Source organism: Protopterus annectens, chromosome 10.part0 (genome assembly GCF_019279795.1).
Source record: "Protopterus annectens isolate FY-2018-M chromosome 10.part0, PAN1.0, whole genome shotgun sequence".
Lineage (NCBI taxonomy): Eukaryota > Metazoa > Chordata > Ceratodontiformes > Protopteridae > Protopterus > Protopterus annectens.
Window position 1 is genome coordinate 889,732,265 of NC_056744.1, and position 21,350 is coordinate 889,753,614.

At 43.6% G+C, this 21,350-nt stretch overlaps 1 protein-coding gene across 1 annotated transcript in view; it reads left to right on the forward strand.

Annotated features, from left to right (window-relative positions):
* The window catches only part of FNBP1L (formin binding protein 1 like), an 879,562-nt gene that overhangs the window by 749,476 nt on the left and 108,736 nt on the right, over nucleotides 1-21,350 (forward strand). The window contains exon 9 of the mRNA XM_044086824.1: nucleotides 15,267-15,415. Within this exon, the coding sequence (XP_043942759.1) occupies nucleotides 15,267-15,415 (149 nt within the window). The remainder of the gene's footprint in view (nucleotides 1-15,266; nucleotides 15,416-21,350) is intronic.

Consider the following 21,350-nt stretch of genomic DNA (forward strand, 5'->3'; position numbering starts at 1 on the left):
CAGTCTTTTACAGCATCATTCGACATTGGGGCACACCTCAGGTGGATCTTTTCTCCTCCCCAGACAGCCATCTTCTACCTCTTTTTTGCACCAGGCAGCAATCACAACAGAGCCTGGAAAGTGGATGCTCTGCCCTTCCCTTAGATGCGGCTGTCAATTTATGCCTTCCCTCCTCGTCTTCCCAGAGTATTATTGAAAATCAGGGACGAATGACCAAGGACTATTCTCATAGCTCCAGATTGGCCCAGACAGCATTGTTATCCACTTCTCCACAGTCTCTCCCAATTTCTTCCTTGGTATCTTCCTCTGAAGCTAGATCTTTTGGTTCAGGAAGGGGGAAACATTCTGCATCATCATCTTCAGTCTCTCTACTTGGCAGCATGTCTCATTGTATGACTCCTTCCTTTTCTTCTTCCCTTCCCCAGCAGGTGGTTGATGTGTTGAGGGAGGCCTAGCACTAGGAAGTCCTACGCTGGCAAATGGGAAAGGTTCTCTCATTGGATGCAGGCTAAAGGGGAATCTTCTTCCCATCCTACTCTTCCCCTCATCCTGGAATACTTCACTGACTTTCTTCAGAGTGGTCTTTCCTTTTCTTCTGTCAAGATCTATGCTTCAGCCATTTCTGCTCATTGTTCTTTTGAGCAACCCATTTTCTCTCATCCCCTGATGAAAATGTTTCTCAGCGGCGCTTGCAACTTAAAACCTCCCAGAAGGGCACCTACTCCTGCCTTGGATCTTAATTTTGTTCTAGAGAAACTCACTCTTCCTCCTTTTGAGCCAGTTGCCACTGCAGATTTAAAGTTTTTCTCTTGGAAGACTGCTTTCCTCTTGGCTATTACTTCAACAAGGAGGGTTTCAGAGCTGCAAGCTTTGATGGCTGGTGGAGCCTTTTCTTATTTTATGTGCAGATAGGGTCTCTCTGAGAACCAGTTCCTCCTTTATGCCTAAGGTGGTTTCTAGCCTGACTCTTAATCAGTCTATACATCTTCCTACCTTCTTTCCAAATCCTCGAAATAGAGGTGAAAGGATCCTACACTCTTTTGATGTGCACAGGCAGCTCAGGTTTTACCTGAACAGGACTAAAGACTTTCAGAAAACAACACAGTTATTGGTCAGTTTTGCCCCTGGAGCCCAGGGCAAGGCTATTTCTAAGCAAACAATTTCTAAATGGATTGTACATTGCATTACCTTCAGTTATTTCTTTCATGGGAAGGCTCCTCCTCAAGGGGTTAGGACCCATTCCACTAGAGCAGCTTCCACTTCTGCAGCCTTTTTAAGGGGTGTCCCTACTAAAGACATTTTGGAGGCTGCCACATGGTCTTCTGTTCACACTTTCACAAAACATTATAATTTGCCTCTGTTTTCCAGAGCTAGGGCAGGGTTCACCACTGCTGTGTTGCAGGGCATTATCTCTAACCCTTGATTCTGTTAGTTCCTCCTCCCTTTTTTCTGGGCTTTGGTAATCAACCCATTTGTTAGGACTGCAACAGTGAAACACAATGAACATAGTACAGTTGTGTACACTTACCATAAATGTAGATGTTCAAGTGTATTCACTGTTGCAGTCCTGTTTTCCCTCCCTCCTTCCCCCTTTTTTGGTCCTCTCTTATTCTCTTTTCCTGAGGTACAGGCTATTTTGATATTATTTGCCAAAATTGTTTTGGTTTAAGCCTTATTTTCTGGGAGCTCCTGACTTTTTTATGGCAAGAAAGACTGAGGAAGCGACGTCAGCTGCCTCCTTTGTATCGGACGTCCTGCTGTCCTTTGCAACCGACATCATTTTTACTTATCTTTGGTATTCTGGCTGACTGAGGGCTACCTGGAGCCAGATAAACCCATTTGTTAGGACTGCAACAGTGAATACACTCGAACATCTACATTTATGGTAAGTGTACACAACTGTACTTTCTCTCTGATTCTAGATCAGATGCTGTGTTTATAGAACTTATTCCACCAGAACTAAGAAGTAATGGATTTTAATCGGGGAACTTTCTGATGTCAAAGAAACAAAGAAAGAACCTGGAGACCTATTCTACACCTTTCATTCTAAACCTCTGCATCACATTCCAGTTCTCAGAATTCAGGAGCTTTTTACATTTTTGTGTGCCTGGTTCCTGGTTTGTATTTTCAGTTTTTTGCCCTGCCGTTTGGTTTTGAAGTGCTTGGCTCATGTAATAACCCATTGCAGGTTGAAGGGCATCCACATTTTTCCATATTTAAACAATGGCTGTATTTTTACAGATTCTTTTACAAGCTGTCAAGAATCTCAGACTTGGAAGTTATCAAGAATCTCTGGCTTAGGTAAAAAAAAAAAAAAAAAAAAACTTTTTCAAACATAGTGAAATCTTCTGTTGCCCTATTTCACAGGATAGTTTTTCTGAGTTCTTTTAAGGACACTTCCCTCATAATGGATTTTCCAGCCAGACTTCGGTATTTGCCAGAGAATATCTCAGAATTCTGGGTTTTATGCCTTCTACTTTTGTCATGATCCCTTTGGCCAGATTTCTCATGAGGCATATTCACTGGTTCTTAAAATCGGTCTGGACTCAACACCAGCACCCCTTTTCATTTCATATTCCAGTGTTGGGGGTGGTAAAAAGGCCATTACTCTGGTGAATGGATCATTCTTTTTTTTTTTGCTAGTCTCCCTTTTTCCCTTTAAGCCCCTGCTCAGCCTGTAACCACAGTTGCGTCAGTCTTTGCTTGGGAAGTTTTGTCTAAGGGAATGAAAGTCCAGGAATTTTGGAACAAGCAAGACATTTTAAAGCACACAGAATACAGTATTAAAGAAATGATGGCTGTAACCATTGCAATCCAGTCTCTGAACCATCATTGCACTCCATGTCCTCTCATGCTATTGCATTTTGTAATTCTCAGCATTACAAAACACTTCCATACAAAGTCATGGCCCACTCTACCAGGGCTCTGGCTACTTCTGTGGCTTTTTGGAAAGGGTAGACTCTGGAAATGTAATAGAGGTAGCAACTTGGTCACCTCTAAATACCTTTATCAAACACTACAAACATGATTCCTTCACTAGGTCCAGAGCAAGCTTTGCTAGTACGGTTTTCCAAGGCTCCTAGATTCTGATCATTCTTCCTCCTCCCTTTGTTTGTTGTGCTATTCATATAGCTAAGGTTACTGCAGCAATGATCGAATGATGAGCACTGTATAGCTGTAACTGAACATACCATAGCCGTAGATGATTAAATAAATTAGTATTGCAGTAGCCACACACCCCTCCACTCCCCTCTTTTTTTACTATTTTTATGCCAAGGTGTGAGATTATTATTGTTACTGACCTGGCAGGGCAGCAGAATCCCTGGTCTGAGGCAAGAAAGTTCTGAAACTTTGGTGTCCTAGCCATTGGCCTTATACTGCTCTCCTTGAGCTGTACAGTGGCTAGGGCATATGAAAGGTGTCCCAAAACTTTGGAAGCTGGCTGGCTGGTTGGTCCCTTTCTTGGCAGAACATCCCATATAGCTTGTGGTGTGGCAACAGTGATAAATTTGAGCATCTACTGTTAACAGTAAGTTTACTTACACAACTATACTTTATCAGCATACACCTGATTAGAAAGATCGTCATAAGTTAGTGTATACACTGTGAATTATGGAGGAGACAAAGTTAAACTCTGCAGGACCTCGCAAGTCAGCAGATCACTGCAAGAATTTATAGCAAAAAAAAAAAACATCCACTAAGAATCCACAATCAAGTAAGAGGCAAGCTAGGTGAGGATGGTGTCAAGTTCACACTGGGTGTCCGGGTGTAGAGAAGGATGCTATGGTCTACAAATTCAAATGCTGATGTAAAATAAGTGATGAGGGTGAAGATGGAATAAAATGCTAATTCCTCACCACCAAGTCATTTACAACTATTAAAGTGTACTGTTTCACTACTCTGTGTCTTGACTGAAAACCTAGAGTGATGACAAATAAAAGTTATAATGAGGAATCAGTTTTCCATAAACCACCTTCTTGGTAACCTTTTTTATAACGGGAGAATTATAGGCATTGTGGTAGTTCTCATGATTTAATTCAATGAAGCCTTCTTCAAAATAACGTAACCTAATTCTCTCATAAATATCCCACTCACAAATTTGCACACACTGTCTAGAAAAATCAGTGGAGCGAGGAAAATGAATACTTGAAAAATATTGTAAATTAAATGGTATTTATAGGCAACCAAGAAGTCTTAAAGAATAAAGCTCATCACCGTAGAAAAGATGGATCTGATGTTGTCATTTTCATTCATTCCTCAACTGATGGGTCTCTAATATGGTGGGGCCACTTTTTCCAGATTCACTGATCCAACTTTCAAGCTCCTCCCTTTATCCACAATGCCCCATTAACCTACTACATCAGGTCTCATTAGTCACCATATTGGGCAGATGCGGGTCCTTCTCTCAATCAGGGGGTTTTGTCCCCCCCCTTCCCCCCAGGGCTGTAAGTTTTTTACTGTATTTCTATTATCTTTCCCTTTCACCTGTCCTCCATTACCTTCTAGTTTTCAGGTTCTGTCTGTCAGGCAGTACTTTTTATTTTGCACCCATTAGTTCTTGGGTACCCCATTGAGTACCATTGTTGGTACTCTTCCTTTCTTTCTCCTTTAATTCTATCCTTTAGAGGGTATTCATTTGTACCGTTGTTGGTACCTCTTTTTTGCTGTAAAAACAAAACAAAAAACTCCTCTTATGCAACCACCTTTTTATTTTGATTACCGTGACAGATAGGCCAACTGGGTTTAAAAAATGTATTTCCTGTGGGCAGAAAGTTACCAACTCTGATGCCCGCAGGGAGTGTGTTTACTGCTTGGGCATGGCCCATTTAGGTACCAAATATACTATCTGAGTAGGATTTAATTCTAGCTCTATTAAATGACCAAAGAAATAAGTAGGCTCTGAAGGGTCGTCTTCCTTCTACTTCCTCTTTTAACCTACTCGGGCTCAAACCTCCTCCTCCTAATATGTTCAAAAAGGGACGCCTGAATTGGCTCCTATGGATAAGGACTCCAGAAAAAGGCCTCCAGACCATTCACCTACTTCGGCTCCAACCACCAAGCCTCCGTCAAAAATTTTAAAAAAGTGTGATAACTCCCTCGGATCCTACCTCCTTGAAGTCTGTCACCTTGGATCCAGTCACCCCAATAATCACCAGAGCCAATATCTCTTTGACTTCCTCCTCCTTTTCTCCAGGAGACTCCAAGGAAGCACTCCAGGTCACTGTCTACCAGCTTCTCCCTTAGGTTCTCCTGGAGCTTGTCTGAAGCAGAGGTGGATAGGATGATGAGGAATTTCCTCAGAGCTCGGATCCAGATGGAGATCATTCTGGCTTCATCTCCCATTGGACTCAGGAGATCGTTGAAGCGTTCCTTGTCAGATCCAAAGACAGTTCATTCTTCAACTCCAACCAGTTGTGTGTGTCATCCAGTTCCGATCCTTTCAGAGCAGGAGAAGTTTTGGAGCCAAAGCATTAGCACTGGTTCTGGGGAATTGGGGTCAACTGTGAAGTTTTTGGAGCTGTCCTTGCCGCTAGGTACTTTGGTCTGATGCCATCCTTCAGGAAGAGAGCTTGGGGGGAGGAGTCAAGGCTTCTTGACACAGGGAAGTTCTGCTTCGATGCTGCTGGCTTCTCTCTCTCCTAGGACCACTGCCTTTGAAGTAATGGAGAAGGGTGTTCTCTTTGCCTAGAGAGAGGACATCCTTGCCTCCCTCAGATTCTATCTGTATTCCACTGTCTGGTCTTAGTTCAGGACCTCTTATTTCTATCCCACCAGGGTAGCTAACATGTTCAAGTCTCCAGTCAGTGCCTTAGGACTCCCCTGTCACTTTGATATCTCACCAGACCCACCTCACTGATGAGGTCCCTCAGAAGAGAATGTGCAAAAGGAGACACTTAGATTCTCCTTAGGAGTCTGTCACTGAAGACACTGACTTCAGTGGAGGGGGAAGGGTCCCCCACATCTCCACCTGAGGATATCTCATTTGGAGAAATTCTTAAACTTCTGAAACAGAAAGGTGGTTTGTCTTCCGACACCCCTTCCCAGGAGGAGTCTGTGTTTCCTGGAGACTTTTGAGTTCGGCCAGGCTACATCTTGGGTGACCCCTCCCTGGCTGATGAGCCAATTTATTTATTTATTTTATTTATTTTACATTTGTTGATCAGGCTGGTCCAACTGGATATATGTCCATTTTCAGTGGAGGCCCAGGGAGAAAAGCTCCACAAATCAGAGTAGTATTTACAAAACGCAGGTACATTACAAAGTTTTGCCATTCATTACATTTCATTGCATTTTTGCTTATAAAAAAGAAAAAAATCCTAGTAAATAACAGCTGTGGATTGTCATACAAAAATATCTAAAATAACACTTAAACTGTAAAGTCACACACATTGTTAATAGAAAAGTAACTAGCTTATACAGGTATGAGGATTAGTATTTAGGGACAAGTGAGGTAGTTAGGGTTAACACAGGGGCATAACCAATGTGATTTAAGGTATGGCTTCAGTTTGCTTTTAAATAGGGTTATTGAGGATAGGGCGGTTAGGTCATGGGGAGGGAGTTCCAGGTTTTACCCACAGTATTAGAGAACAGAGAGTCACCAGCCAAATTGTTGGTTTTACCTATTTGTGCCAGTAGTTTGTTTGATGTGCGTAGGGTCTTGAGGTTATAGGGGATGATAAGGTTTGTAAGTATTGGTGTGTTAGTAGGTTGATATAGGATTTTGTGGGCAACTTGATAGTTGGTTCAATGGTTTTAGATTTCACAACTCTAACCGTCCTAGTTGATTTATGATTGTTGAAAGACAACAACAACAATGGGTTCTATAGGTTGACCCAGTTGCAAATCTGGTGATATTGTTGTAGGAAATAGCCAGCTTGTTCAGATAGCTTTTACATAGTTTAGTATAAATAGGGGAGGCATATGGTAGGGTAGAGATTAAGTGGGTATGGGCAGTAGTGGTCCTGACTAGATGAGTCAGAAAGGGTTTGATCCTGTAGAGGGAACCTAATTTTTTGTTCACTGTTTTTATAGTGTTGTTAATATGGGGCTCAAAGGTAAGGTTATTATCAATTAGTACCCCAAGTAGTTTTGTAGTAGGGTCAGGAGATATGATAGTACCGTTGCTAGATGTAACAGTAAAGTTAAGTGGGGAGGCCCTGCGGGTGGGAGTGAATAGTAGCAGTTTTTTTTTTTTTTTTTTTGGGTTCAAGATGAGACAGCGGTGTAGAAGCCATTTCTCTACTGTGTTAAACACATTTTGGGTTAGGGACTGAAGTTCTGATGGAGAAGTGGCTCAGCATATTAACATGTAATCATCTGCGTATTGGATACAGGTAGCTTGAGATATTACAGAATGTAGGTCATTTATAAAAATAGAGAATAGGAGAGGACCCAATATGGAGCCTTGAGGGACACCAAGGGCAATTGGGAGGTGGGAAGATAAGTTATTCTCCCATAGTACAGCCTATTATTTAAGTAGGATTGGAACCACTGTATAGCAAGTGCATCCAGTGACAGGTTTTTAAGTATGCTTATGAGTAACTGGTAGTTAACCATGTCAAAGGCTTTTGACAGATCAGTAAAGAGGGCTGAGGATAGAGTGTCATTATTGCGATTTTTATTAATGCAGTCGGTGAGGGATAAGAGAGCAGAGGTGGTGCTATGAAATGGTCTGAAGCCATGTTGGCAGGTAGCTAGTAAGTTGTTTTCTAGTAGGTAGTTTAATAGTTGCTTATGAATGCATTTCTCCATGATTTTTACCAATGGGGATAACATGGCTATAAGTCTGTAGTTAGATAATTCGTTGGAATTATCATCTGTATGCAGGGGGGTTATATGTGAAATCTTCCAGATTGAATGGATAGTTCCTTCAATAATAGTTCTATTAATCAGGATGGATATGGGGTAGGCTATAGCTTTTGCAGCTTTTTTCAGGTATTCTGCAGGTAGTAGGTCTACAGAGAGGGTGGTGGGTTTAAGTTTCTGAATAATGGTACAGACAAGGGATGTAGGAACAGGTTGAAATTGAAATAATGGGGGAACTGTTAGAAATATCAGTGGATGAAGTTATGGTGTCAGGGGATAGCTGATTGGCAAGAGATTGAATGGTCTCTGTAAAAAAAATGTGTTAAAAGTATTGGCTATTTGGTTGGGACTGTTGTGTTCAGAGCCTGAGGGAGTGGGTGTGTCTGAATGAGCTGGGTGTAAGAGTTTATTGATGCCTGACCAGAAGTTTTGAGGTTTATTTTGATGGGTTTGTTGGAGCTGACAGTAAAAGTTTCTTTTGTCTGACAATATGGCTTTTTTGTTTCATTTCTTAGCTGTCTGAACTTTAATTGATCTGTAGGGCTTTTAATTGTACGCCAGTTGGCCCAGAGGTTGTTTCTTTGGATAATTTTTTGTTTGGTAGCTTTGGAGAGCCATGGGGCTGGTTTAGTCCTATTTCTAATTGTGCATGTTGGGGCATGGCAGTCTAGAGCGGCTAAGAATTTAGAATTCAAGTATTTAACTACATCTTCTAATAGTAGGTGTTTCGGGGGTGACCAGTCACAAGCCTTAAGTTCTTTTTGAAAGTTGTCAGGGTTAACATTTTTGTTAGTCCTCATTGCCTTTTAAATGGTTGGGTTTGGAATGTCACTCATACCTGATTAAGAAAGTGAGTGGGTAGTCGCTTATATCTTCGGGGAGGGTACCTACTTTGTAGGTTTGGTGATGACTATTTGTGAGAATCCAATCTAGGGTGCTTTCATTGTTATTAAGTTTATTGGTCCTAGTGGGGGATGTAAAGGTTTGAGTAAAATGATATAGGTTACTATGAGTAGAAGGCTGTTCAGATGTACAGCACCTCCAGTTTATATTAAAGTCACCGAGTACTATGGCTTCTGTGGGTAGGCAGTGGAAAGCCAACTTAGGATAGCCTCTAAGGAGCTGGTGTTATTGCCTGGGGGAAGGTAGATACAAATGATATATATGGATTTACATTTGTTGAGTTGAATCTTGGAAATAAGAATTTCTGTATTACTAGTTAGTGGAGGTTTAGAGTCCCTGTAATCCAGATTTATATAGAATAGCTACTCCTCCACCCTTCTTAGCATTACGGTCAAGTCTCAAAATATAACCGGGGGAATAACAACATTGGCTTGTATTGATGGCTTGAGCCATGTTTCAGTGAGACAGAGGATGTCAATTGAATGTACTTCCATAAGGGCATATAGGTGGGCAACTTTATTATTTATGCTACGAATATTGAGATGAGCTATCAGTAGAGAGTTGGGGGGGTCTGGTAAGCAAGTGTGTGTTAGTAGGAGTTGGGGTGTAAGGTTCTGTGGTTGTGGTAGAATTTGGGCATGGGTTTGGATGTATATCATCATCTATTAGGGAGTGCACTTGTATTCTCAGAGTGAGTTTTAAAAGTTTACATATTAGGTTGTGGGATTTCCTAGCTCTTGGGCTGTAATATCTGATGTGAGTGAGTCTATGAAATTTAGCTGATAAATATTTTGGTGGACAGTGTGTGTTTTTATGGCTATGAGGGATTATAAGCATTGGTGTGGAGGTTTGCTTTATGGGGTAGTGAAATTCTAGGCAGTTAAGGTGTTCATAGAAAGTACGTAGGTAAGGTATAGCTAGAATAGGTAGGAGTGAGAATAAGAGTAAAGGCTTCAGGTATAATAGGATAGTTGTGGGTGGCATTGTAGAAGTATTATATCTAGGTTACTGTACAGGGACTAACGGACCTTGTCTCTTGCTGCTGTACATGGAAGGAGCCAGGTACTCTGGAGCCCACCCCCAAAGTGCCCAGCTAGATTTTAGCCACTCCCAAGGGACAGAGCACACTGAAGCAGGGGGGTCCTGAAAGATGCCAGGGTTGAGGCAGCAGCCACACTGAGAAAGAGCTTGCAGAGCAAAACTGTTCTATCCATCTCCTCAACAGGGACAGATTTGGAAAGCTTATTTATGCTTCAGTGACCTTTGCCCTGCAGTTGTTAAATTATTTGGTGCCATTCGCAAGGTTGCAAAGAGATTTGACTAAAGAGCTGTCCAGATCTCTCTTCAGGTCCATGTCTGTGTAGGACCAGAACAAGATCTCTTCACATCTGGAAACCCTTCAGTTCATTTCTAGTGTGTCCATGAGGCTGATGTCCCATGCTGCAAGAAGGTAATTTACAGGTGGCAGGTTTGGACATAGCTGTCAGGATAAATGTCTGGATGCTCCTGTGCAATTTTACAGAGTTGTTCAAGTCTCCATTCATCAGTGCTCCTTTTGATGGATAATCCTTGTTGGGTCCAAAGGTGAAGAAAGTGCTCTCCAGAAGTGAGCAAGATAGGAAAACCATGTCTGTTATTGGGATCTGTTTTTCTACTCCTCAGAGACCATTCTCCCAGAATCAGCAAGAGGCAGAAAGATGTGGTTTCGTAAGTCCCAGGGTCCTTTCCGAGACTTGCGATGAGAAGTATCTGTAATGGAAGATGCCACCCTTAGAGCAGGTGTGGCACACACAACCAGGGTTTCCGTGATTCCTTCTTAGACAAAACCCTGCCAGCGCTCCTGAAAGGTTGCCCGACTGCTGTTCTCTGGAGGCAGTGGGGGAGGTTGCTTGTCTCTGCACCACAAAGCTTGGGCATCCATCAGAAAAGATTTTTTGGTGCAGAGAATTGTATCCAAAGGTTATTTTATACCATTTTCCCAAGTTACCCTACAAAAATGAAAAGACTCCCCAATGTCCCGCCCAATCAGAGGGAGGCAGCAGCCTTGGAAATAGAAAAGCTGCTAGAAAAGTCTCATCCAGAAAGTCCCCCTAGACCAGATAGTATCTGGAACCTGCAGAAGATTCTTTTTAGTGCCAAAAAAAGCAGAGGTCTTGAGACCCATCCTGGATCCCGGCTAATTAAACCAGTACATGTTCTAGATGGTCACATTTCAGTCTATTTTGCTCCTACTGTGAAAAGGCAATTGATGTGCTTGATAGGGTTTCAAGATGCGTGCTATCATGTCAAAATGAATAGGTGCTCCAGAAGATATCTGCACTTTCTGCTGCAAGCCTGTCATTACCAGTTCGGAGCACTGCCCTTTGGCCAACCATAGCCCCCGGGTTTTCACTAGGCACATTGCAGTGGTAGCAGCTCACTTGAGACTGCTAGGATTTAGTGTGTTTCCATATCTAGACGACTGGCTCCTGACTGCCCCAACCAGACATCTACTTTTACAAGCAAGGGACTACTTGTTCCAATTATGTCTCCGTCTAGGCATCATAGTCAACTTAAGCAAGTCACAGCTCACAGCTGCGCAGAGTATTGAGTTTATTGGTGCCCATCTAGTTCTGGTTAATCAGATAGTATTACTTTCTCCAAGAAGAATATGAGCACTCCAATCCCAGGTTATGGAAGTGATCTTGCTTTCTTTTCCTCCAGCTTGGCTGGTCTTGTAAGTCTTAGGGTCCATGGCAGCAGTAATCACTCTGGTTCCTTTAGTTAGATTTCATATGCAGATTCTGTAATGGTCTTTGTCGGTGCAGTCGTCTATTCTTCAGCAACCTTTGTTTGCCCCAGTCAGGATCACATAAATATCTTCTATGGTAGATTTGCTCAGACGAAGTTTCTCAAAGCCATCCATTTGTTATCCCACTATTGGCAGCCATGGTGACCTTTGTTTATTTTCCTAACATTGACCTTTTCAAGGCTCCATCCTCCCTTTCTCAGGTGGCATGAAAGTTCTGAAGGGTTTGGCACCCAATCCAGTCGTTTTCTTCAGCTCCGTTTGAGATGACTAATGATTGGGGTGTGTGGAAGGTTCCATTAAACTTTGGAAGCTGGCTGACTATTATATCCTTAGTAATACTTGATATGCCTCTTGTGAAGTTCTGTCTGCTCTTTTGATATTCTCTCTTTTGGCTGATATCCCAACTTCCTCCTCATGTTAGTGTTGTCTCTTGTACTGGCTGGTTAACACTTGGCTAAGCCATTCCACACCTCATTTCTTGAAAAAAATTGTATCTTTTCTAGTACTCCACCTCTTTCTGGCCTACCTCATTTATTTGCTGTAGCCTTTGGCTCCACATGTGCAGACTTTACAGCCTTTGGATCTTTTGCCATTGTCGCTTGCCCCAGGTGTCACCGAACATGTTCCTTATTACAGTAAAGTCTCAGTTAACTGGAACCCATTGGGATTGGTAGATGCTGGATAACTGTAGTTTCTGGTTGCTTGAGAGTTACTATTAAAAATAGGCCTGACTAATACTGTACCCTATACTATTTGTTTGGTTTGACTTGTTCTTTGGTTGGGGAGAGAGGGAATTTATTCCTGTGTTCGTTTTTAAAACTATAAAAACATAAAAGTATGTTTCGGGGGGGGGGCAGAAAGTGCAACACATGAAAATTGTACTTATCTTCTTTGATTTTTTTTTTTTGTTTGTTTTGGTTGCTCGAGTTCTGGTTAACTGAGAGTTTACTGTATTAGATCTGCAGAGTAATTATACATGGTCATCAGCATGAAGTTAGAGCGGTGTATTTCTAGTGATATAACATTCATTCCTTCTTGGGGAAGCTGTGCATTTTGTACAGAGCATGCCTTGATTGGCATCCAGTCCTCCACCCTCTTCACTCTTTGGTTCTGCATCAGTTTGCACATCCAGAGAATGAGTTGGCTTTTTAGGAAATAGCTATATTTTCATGGAGGAATATCCTTGTTTTGGAGTGTGTGATCCCCTCTGTGATTTATTCTTCTTGAGCTCCCAGTAGATCCGCTTCAAATGTTTCAAGTTTATTACTTAAGTAGTTGCAGTCTTTCAGTACATGCTGGTAAGATCTCCTTGTTTCTTTGAAGTTTACCATTCATTTTTTTTTTTATGTTGTGTATTGTTTTTTATGATTTCTTACCGTCTTTCTGTGGATATCTTCCTCTATTAGGGTGTTTCTTCTGTGTAAATGCAAGGTTTTCTAGTGCAGTAGTTTTCGTTCACACCCCAAACTTATTTGATCTTTCACAAGGATCTGTTGTGTATTAGAATTAACTGATGCTTCTTCCCAAAAGTGGTTTCAAATTTGTTCTTGAGCTATTACATTCATCTGCTTGTTTTCTTTGCCACAGCAGAAACTGAAACTGAAAGAGCTCTTCTCACTGTGGACATGCACCACTTTCTCAGATTCACCTGGTGAGTGCATCAGAGTAGGAAAACTGCGTAGCTTAACTTCTTGTTCACTTCAGGGAGTGTGAGGCTTGCAGTTGCTGAGCAAACTGTTTTGAAGTGAATTGTGGACGGGCATCATCTTTTGGCCTCTGGCAGATAAAAGTTTGCATCACTTCAGGTACAATTGCTTCCAGTGCTTACTTCAGGAATATTTCCTGTGCAGATATATGCACTACAGCAACTTGATTCTTAAAGCATCTCTTCATTATAGAGGTCATAGGAATACAAAACAATTGAGCCCCAAGACCATCTACATCTTGTCAATACCAACCCTCATGCTGTTAACCCCCTTCTAAAGAATGGTAAAGCAGGTCAATATGAACCAGTATTATCTTGATAATGACTTCATGATTCAAGCTTACTTTGGTTCTTCCTCAATTTAGGACTCACCCTTCTGAATCCTGGTCCTTGGCCTGTTGTCAATTTCTTCCTACTTTGGTGGATTATTGTTTGGGATTGAATTCAACCAGAAAAACCATCAAGCAGAAGCATAGCCATCTCAACCAGCACCCTGTGCCAGTACCAGAAGCCAGTGCCATACTCACAGAAAATCAATTAGTTCAAATAAGCCAATCACTATATTGTAGCAGTTAGATCCACACACCCCCTAGCTCTTCCATTGAAGACCAAAAAAAAAACTTTACTGTAATAAGGCAATTGCTTTGTTGTATCATTGTATTACAGTCCGACCCCACACCCCCCAAGCTGTTCCATTTCCATCCCTTCTACTGACATGCCCCCCCCCCTGCCATTCAGGTCCTGTTTCTGTGCTCTGCCCCTGATCCTCCTTCCACACATTTTATTAAAAAAATAATAATCATTACTTCTTTTAAACTGTAGCAAACTGCTGTGTATATACCCTGCCTGCTTCTTGCACTGAGCGTTATAGCACTCCAGTTTTAGTTTGAAAAAAAAAAATATTTAGTAAACTGTTTGCTACAGTTTAAATCACACATGGAGTGCTACGCTGCTCAGGTTTGACTGGAAATGTAATACCTGCTTTTAAAAGCCGGTATTGTATCAAAGAGAGATCCTTATCAGTCCTCCCTAACAATTTGTGCCTGGGGCAGTTACCTCTCTCACCTCACATATCACATCATGTGTTAGCACGGAGTTTACATTTTCAAGCATGGTATCACTTGGAAATTTGCCTGATTGTGATGTCTGGAGAAAATTAACCAAAACTGTAGGGCCTCATTAGGGAAGTTCTGTTAGTAGGTCAGCTAGTATGGTAAGAAGGCATGTTATTTTCTACCTTTTTTATGATATTTATATTCAGTACTTGAGAAGGGCATTCCTCAGTGCTCAGCATGTTATGGATTGAAAATGATTTATTGACACCATATTTTTCTATATCTGCTACACAAATAAACCTAGAAAATGTCATCCCTGTATCAGCAGCTACTGTTACTAATAACTGCATAGATTTTAAACTGTTCTCACTAGACCATGATAACCAGTGTGCTGTTTGACATTTTTTTACTATTCGCTTTGTTGTGCTGCTTAAAAAATGTTATTGGGTTGATTGGACAGAGCAGAAAGCTGAATGCATTTGTAAGGATGACTGAGCTATATGTCTGTTTCATAAATGACTTAAACTTATCTCTGCAGAAAAAAAAAATTCTCTAGACTTTCTGTAAAATTTTACAGCTGTTTGAGGCTAGTATAGTTTTGAATGATCTAGCAGGTGCAAAAAATAAAATTGACCCTTATATATATTAATCCTGATTCAAAAACTGTCTTACATTGAATTTTGTACAAGGAATACAGTATGTTTTAGTAATCTTTGACATCATTGCAGTATGCAGTGGAAAACGTACAAAATAACAATGTGAATACGAGCATTAATTAGTATGGTTGGTTTATTTAGAAAATCTGTCAACTTTACGTAATTTTGTAAACATGCATAAGGGAAATGGCAATAATTTTTTTTTTGTCTGTTGTCCAAGTAAAATAGGGTAGGTTATATATACATGGGCGTTTGTCATGCTCATTGATATTCTTTAAAATGTTCAGTACTGATAATCCTTTCCTTTTTTTTTTTTCATTTAATTAATTTATTTATTTATTTTTGCCCAGCCCTGAGGGGAGTTACACAGAAGATACAAATCAAGAACATAGAAGTCAGCAACCAGTTCTTGAACCTCACAGCGACTTTTATGATGATTTTGAAGATGATGATCCTTTGCCAGCAATTGGGCATTGCAAGGCTGTATATCCTTTTGATGGTATGACAAAAATTTACAGTTTATAAATCATTTTTGATTATACATACTTAAAAATGCCAGCGATGTCACATTGTAGTAGATAATGAGTATTATACCATGACCCCCCATTATTATTCCAAAACGTGCACACTGATTGGCCAGCGTGCCCGTTGTAAATCGAGTTATACTAATGGAAAAAGGTCCGGTCGCCCGGACTTTTTTCCATTAGTATAACTCAGTTTTTAAAACACTGTCTCGCTATGTTAAATGGGTTTAACATAGCGAGACAGCTTGAAAATAAGCAACGGAGATCTTATTTTAAAGCTGCCTCACTATGTTAAACCCATTTAACATAGCGAGACAGTGTTTTAAAAAAAAGCAACGGAGAAAGCAAGATCTCCGTTACTTTTTTTAGTGTTTCGCTATGTTAAATGAGTTTAACATAGCGAGACAGTTTTAAAATAAGCAACGGACATCTCCATTGCTTATTTTAAAGCTGTCTCGCTATGTTAAACCCATTTAACATAGCGAAACACTAAAAAAAAAGCAACGGAGATCTTGCTTTCTCCGTTGCTTTTGCCCACAGCTCTGATGTACTGCGCAGGCGCAGTACATCAGAACTGCCGCAGATGCCAGACATCTGCGGAAGGGCAGCAAACAGGCATTATACTATGCCATTATTTAAGAAAAGTAATAGTTTCTTTTCTTAAATAATGTCATGGTATAATAGCAATAACCCACTTCTGGGTGTGGGTAATGCTGTATTTACCCACGGTTGGCTTTGTTTGGTCCCTCGGGCTTCGCCCACAGGACCAAACCACGCCAACCGTGGGTAAATCCAGCATTACCCACACCCAGGCGTGTGTTATTGCTATACTAATGGGATGTGGTACTCTTAACAGAGCTGGATAATGTGCTTCAATATGTTAAAGCCAAAAACAATTTCTTCAGATAGTGTCCCCCTGCAGTTTCAGTTCTTTCTTATCCATAAAGTTGGTTAAAATACCATAGTTATGTGCAGCGAACTGCCAAAAATTAAAATGTAAGTTGTGTTTGTCTTCCTCAGTAATCACCTGTTCTGTATTAATAACAAAACAACGAGTTTTGTTAAATATTGGGACTGAAAATATCACAATTGAAACGTAAAAACCCACAATATAAACACAAAATGTCAAAAACCAAAACATTTTCATAAGGCATTAAAAAGTGATCTGAAGTAGTTAACTTCATTTGATCAGCAACCTGTGGATATCGGATCCAACCTCGGATCCGAGCTGGCAGCTTTCCAAGCTAAAAGATCAGAGCTCTCAGCTCCTCCCCTTACCCATAATACCCTGCTACCTCCCTCCAGTCCTCAGATCTCGTTTGCCGCGGCTTCTGACAGCATAAGTGACGAGCTCTTGGTGTTGGTGAGAGTATTTAAAACTATTTAAAACTATTTTCTTCAAAGTTTTTAGTGTTTTTTCAGTGTGTTTGAGTGTAGTAGGCCTTTAGTTTTCTGTCTCTGTATTTTTCGGTGTTTTTTCGTGGTACTTAGTGTAAATTTTTAGTTTTTCCCTCCCCTTCTCTGTGTGTAGGTGCGTTTCAACGTGCGATGGCTGAGGGGCCTAAGGCCATTTTTTTCTAAATGCACTGAATGTGGTCATAAGCTGTCCCCAGCGGATGGCCACACTCAGTGCGTTCTCTGCCTGGGGGTGGCCCACTTGTCTTCAGGCTGCCAAGTGTGTGCAGCCTTTAACCCCCGGGCTGTGAGGGATAGGAGGAATAAGTTAATCCTAGTGGGACTTTTGCCCACGGATTCTTCTTCCTCCTCTCCCTCAGCGGCACCAGTCACAGCTGCGGCTGTCCAACCTTCAGCTTCCCCTCCCCTGGCAGGGACTCAACCTCCCTCTCTGTCCCAGGGAGAGGGGGACTCTTCTAGCAAAGAGAAGAGGCATAGGGATAAGGACCGGCATAAGAGCCGCAAGCGGCGGGCAGAATCTCATCCTTCTGCTCCACCTGCTAAATTAGTTGACTTTCCCAGGAGGGTCTCCGGTCCTTCACTCTCTCGGCTCCGTTTTCCCCGCTTTTCTCCGGAGCCAGAGGAGGAGTCCCGGTCTCCTTCGAGGTCATCTAGGCGGCCTTCCCGGCCCGCCTCGATGACCTCTTCAAGGTCTACTAGGAGTATGTCTGACGCTGATATGGACCGGATGATGCGTCGATTCCTGCAGGCCCAAATGCAGATGGGGGTGCTCTTGCCCCCCCCCTCTGGGGGGGAGCTTGGCCCCTTTCTTTTCCCCACTTGCTCCTTCTCTGATTCACTATCGGGTTTCGGAGTCTTTGGATCCGAGCCGTCTCTGAGCCAGGGAGTCGGCGCCGACAGTGGTGGCTACTTCGACACTGTCTGTACCCTTGAGCGTGTCGGATCCAACCTCTTGGGGCCGAGAGCCGGGCTTCGGATCCACAGGAGTGAGTGTCTTCAGCTCCGTTTCGGTCAGAGCACACTCCCCTTTCGGGTCCGATCGCGTCGGCTCCGGCACCGGTCCTCACGTCGGAGCCGAGGGGGCTACCCTCAGAGCCAGGGGAGAGTGGTTCACCCTTGGCTTTAGAAGTGGTGGAGAGGGTACTGTCAAGGAGTTCCAGGTCCCCAGTCTGGGCTGTGGATCCACCCCTCACTCCCTCGCATTTGGGCCTGTCTTCCATCATCCAGCCCCAGGTACAGCCTGTGCCAGCACTCCAGTTGGTTCCTGTAGGGGAACAGGACCCCGTTGGTGAGCCCTCCTCGGACAGCCCCGCCAAGGAGGTCCCTCACAAACGAAAGTGCAAGAGGAGGCACTTGGACTCCCCAGAGTCCCTCACGGAGGACACGGACTTAGAGGAAGGGGAAGGTTCCCCAAGGTCACCCCCTGAAGGCATCTCCTTTGGAGACATTATGGAAATGCTGCATATTAGAGGGGGTGGTCAGCCCAAAAACCTTCCTTGGATGAGTCTGTGTTTCTGGAGGTGTTCGCAGGCCCATCTACCTCTTGGGTGTCCCCCCCCGGCTGATACCCTGATAGACTTGATTGCTACCAGGGCTTGGAAGGAGCCGGACACCGTGGAGCTAATCCCTAGAAGACCGGACAAGATACTTAGTCCTCCCCCTGACAAACCGGCATGGAATAAAGATTCCCCAGTAGATGCCATGGTGGTTGTGGCTGCCACCAAGAAGGAACTAGCGCAAGAAAGTTCCTCGGTCCATCCTCCTGATAGGGAGTCTCGGACGATGGACCGTATTGGAAAGCGGATGTTTGCTTCAGCCACCTTTTCTATAAGGATGCTGAATTATCTGGCACATGTCATTAGACTCCAGCGGGGTCTGATAAAAGAATATGCTTAAGCTCCCCTAGAGTCTATGGCGGCTGAGGACAAACGGACCTTCTTGGCTCGCATGGCCACTTCCACGCGGCCTCTCTCCCATGCCACGGAGGGAGCGGCTAGAGCCAGCGGGGCAGGGGTCACCTTGTGGCACCACACCTGGCTTCGCCTTTGCGACTTTGCAGAACCCTTCAGTGCGTCCTTTGCAAACCTACCCTTTGACGGTTCTATGCTATTCGGCAAAACCGTCCACGATACTCTGCTGCGAGAAAGATGGGAAGATGCTGACTGCCATTGGGATCTGCTTCTCGAATCCTCAAAGGTCCTTTTCAAGGAACCAGAGAGGACAAAAGAAGATGTGGTTCCGGAAGTCCCATCAGTCCCGTCCTGCTCCGGACCCTTCATCCTTCAGAGGCAGAGGAGGGCAAGGTGGACGCCGGCCCAGAGGCAGAGGGGGGGGAGCTGAAGAATTTCGAGTCCAGAGAACCTTTCTCGGACCGACCCGTGCAGCAGCCCTGAGGGCTTGCCTGGCTGTCCTTCTCTGGAGGCAGTCAGGGGGCGGTTTTCGGAGCACCTACAAAGTTGGGAGTCCATTACTACAGATCGTTGGGTGCTCCGAATAATATCCAGAGGTTACACTATCCCCTTTCTGAATCTTCCCCCACTAACAAAGTGCCTTCCTGATGTCCCACCCAATCAGTGGGAGGCGGTGGCTTCAGAAATAAAGAAGTTGCTAGAAAAAAGGGCCATCCGGTACGTCCCCCCAGAGCAATCTGGGTTGGGCAATTACTCCAGGTTTTTTTTGGTGCCAAAAAAGACGGGGGACTTAAGGCCAATCCTCGACCTGTCAACTCTAAACCTGTTCATTGCCAAAGAGAAATTCCGGATGGTCACTCTGCAGTCTATTCTCCCTCTTCTACAGGAGAACGACTGGATGTGCTCCATAGACCTCAAGGATGCGTACTACCACATTCTCATGAACAGACGGTCCAGGAGGTTTCTCCGCTTTCGGCTAGGAGCCAGTCATTTTCAGTTCAGGGTTCTCCCAGTTGGCCTCACTACAGCACCCAGGGTGTTCACCAAGGTCATGGCAGTTGTAGCAGTCTACCTGAGACTTCAGGGAATTCAGGTCTTTCCGTACCTAGACGACTGGTTCCTCACCACCCCCACCAGGCATCTGCTCTGCTCCGCCAGGGATTATTCCTTATCCTTGGCCTAGCATCTAGGCATTACCATAAATTTTCAGAAGTCGTCTCTTCATCCTGTGCAAGTTCTGGATTTCATAGGGGCCAGGATAAATACGCTCCAATCCAAAGCCTTTCTAACAGTGGACAGGTTGCGCAACTTGTCACTCCATGTAATAGCGCTTCTTCAGTCCCCAGCCCTGCCTGCAGAATGTGTCCTGAGAGCCCTAGGTTCCATGGCGGCAGCCATCAGCCTTTCACCTCTGGCACAATTGCACATGAGAGTCCTTCAATGGACTCTTCAGGTTCAATGGTCTCTCCTCCTTCACCCATTGGATTCTCCGATTCCCCTATGCAAGGTTTGCAGGAACTCCCTTCTCTGGTGGCTCCATTCCCGAGAGCTGCGGGAGGGGAGACCATTTGTGATGCCTCAACCCCAAGCCACGCTGACCACGGACGCTTCTCGCCTTGGGTAGGGGGGGCATTCCATGGGCAGAACCGTCCAAGGCACGTGGACTCCTTTAGAGACCATTCTGCATATCAATGTCCTGGAGATGAGGGCGGTGCTTCTAGCGTTGCAAGCCCTTCAAGACCTTCTTCCTCTGGGGACTATTGCAATTCAGAAAGACAATATGGCAGTAGTCTGGTACATCAGCAAACAGGGAGGAACCAGATCTTATCCTCTTTGTCGGGAGGCTATGAGAGTTTGGGAATGGGAGATTTCCATCAACCGCTTTCTGATAGCAACGCACATTCTGTTCCATCCAATATTCTAGCGGACAAGCTGAGTCGCTCGATCTTCACACCTTACGAGTGGTCTCTAAACCCATCAGATCTTCCTCAGATGGCGTCAACCTTTCTGCGATCTTTTCACTTCTCCTTCAAACGCAAAATGCAGCGAGTTTTTTGCTCTAATTCCCCCAACAGGGGAAAGCCCCAGAGACGCTCTGGTTCATGCTTGGCCCCCCGGTCTTCTTTATGCTTATCCTCCTCTTCCACTAATGACAAAATTTCTGCAGAAAGCTCATTGGTTGGGGAGCAAGATAATCCTCATAGCCCCAAAAGCCCCAATCTGGCCTCGCCAGATCTGGTTCCCTTACCTGCGGTCTCACAGCGTAGCTTCTCCTTGGATCTTAGATCCCATTCCGGATCTGATCTCACATCCTGCGGGATTACAACCTCCAAACCTGGACGACCTCAAGCTCACGGCTTGGTTGATCCAGTTCCACTAATAGGTAGGACTCCCGGTATCTCGTCTCCCGTAAAATCTATTCTGGTGGTGGCACATAAACCTTCTACCAGGAAGATCTACAGAAGTAAATGGAAGCATTTTTCCATCTGGGCCAAACATAGGGATTTAGACCCCTTTACTGCTCCCATTCCAACGGTTCTTGAATTCCTGTCCCATATTTTCTACCAAGGAGCCAGTGCTTCTA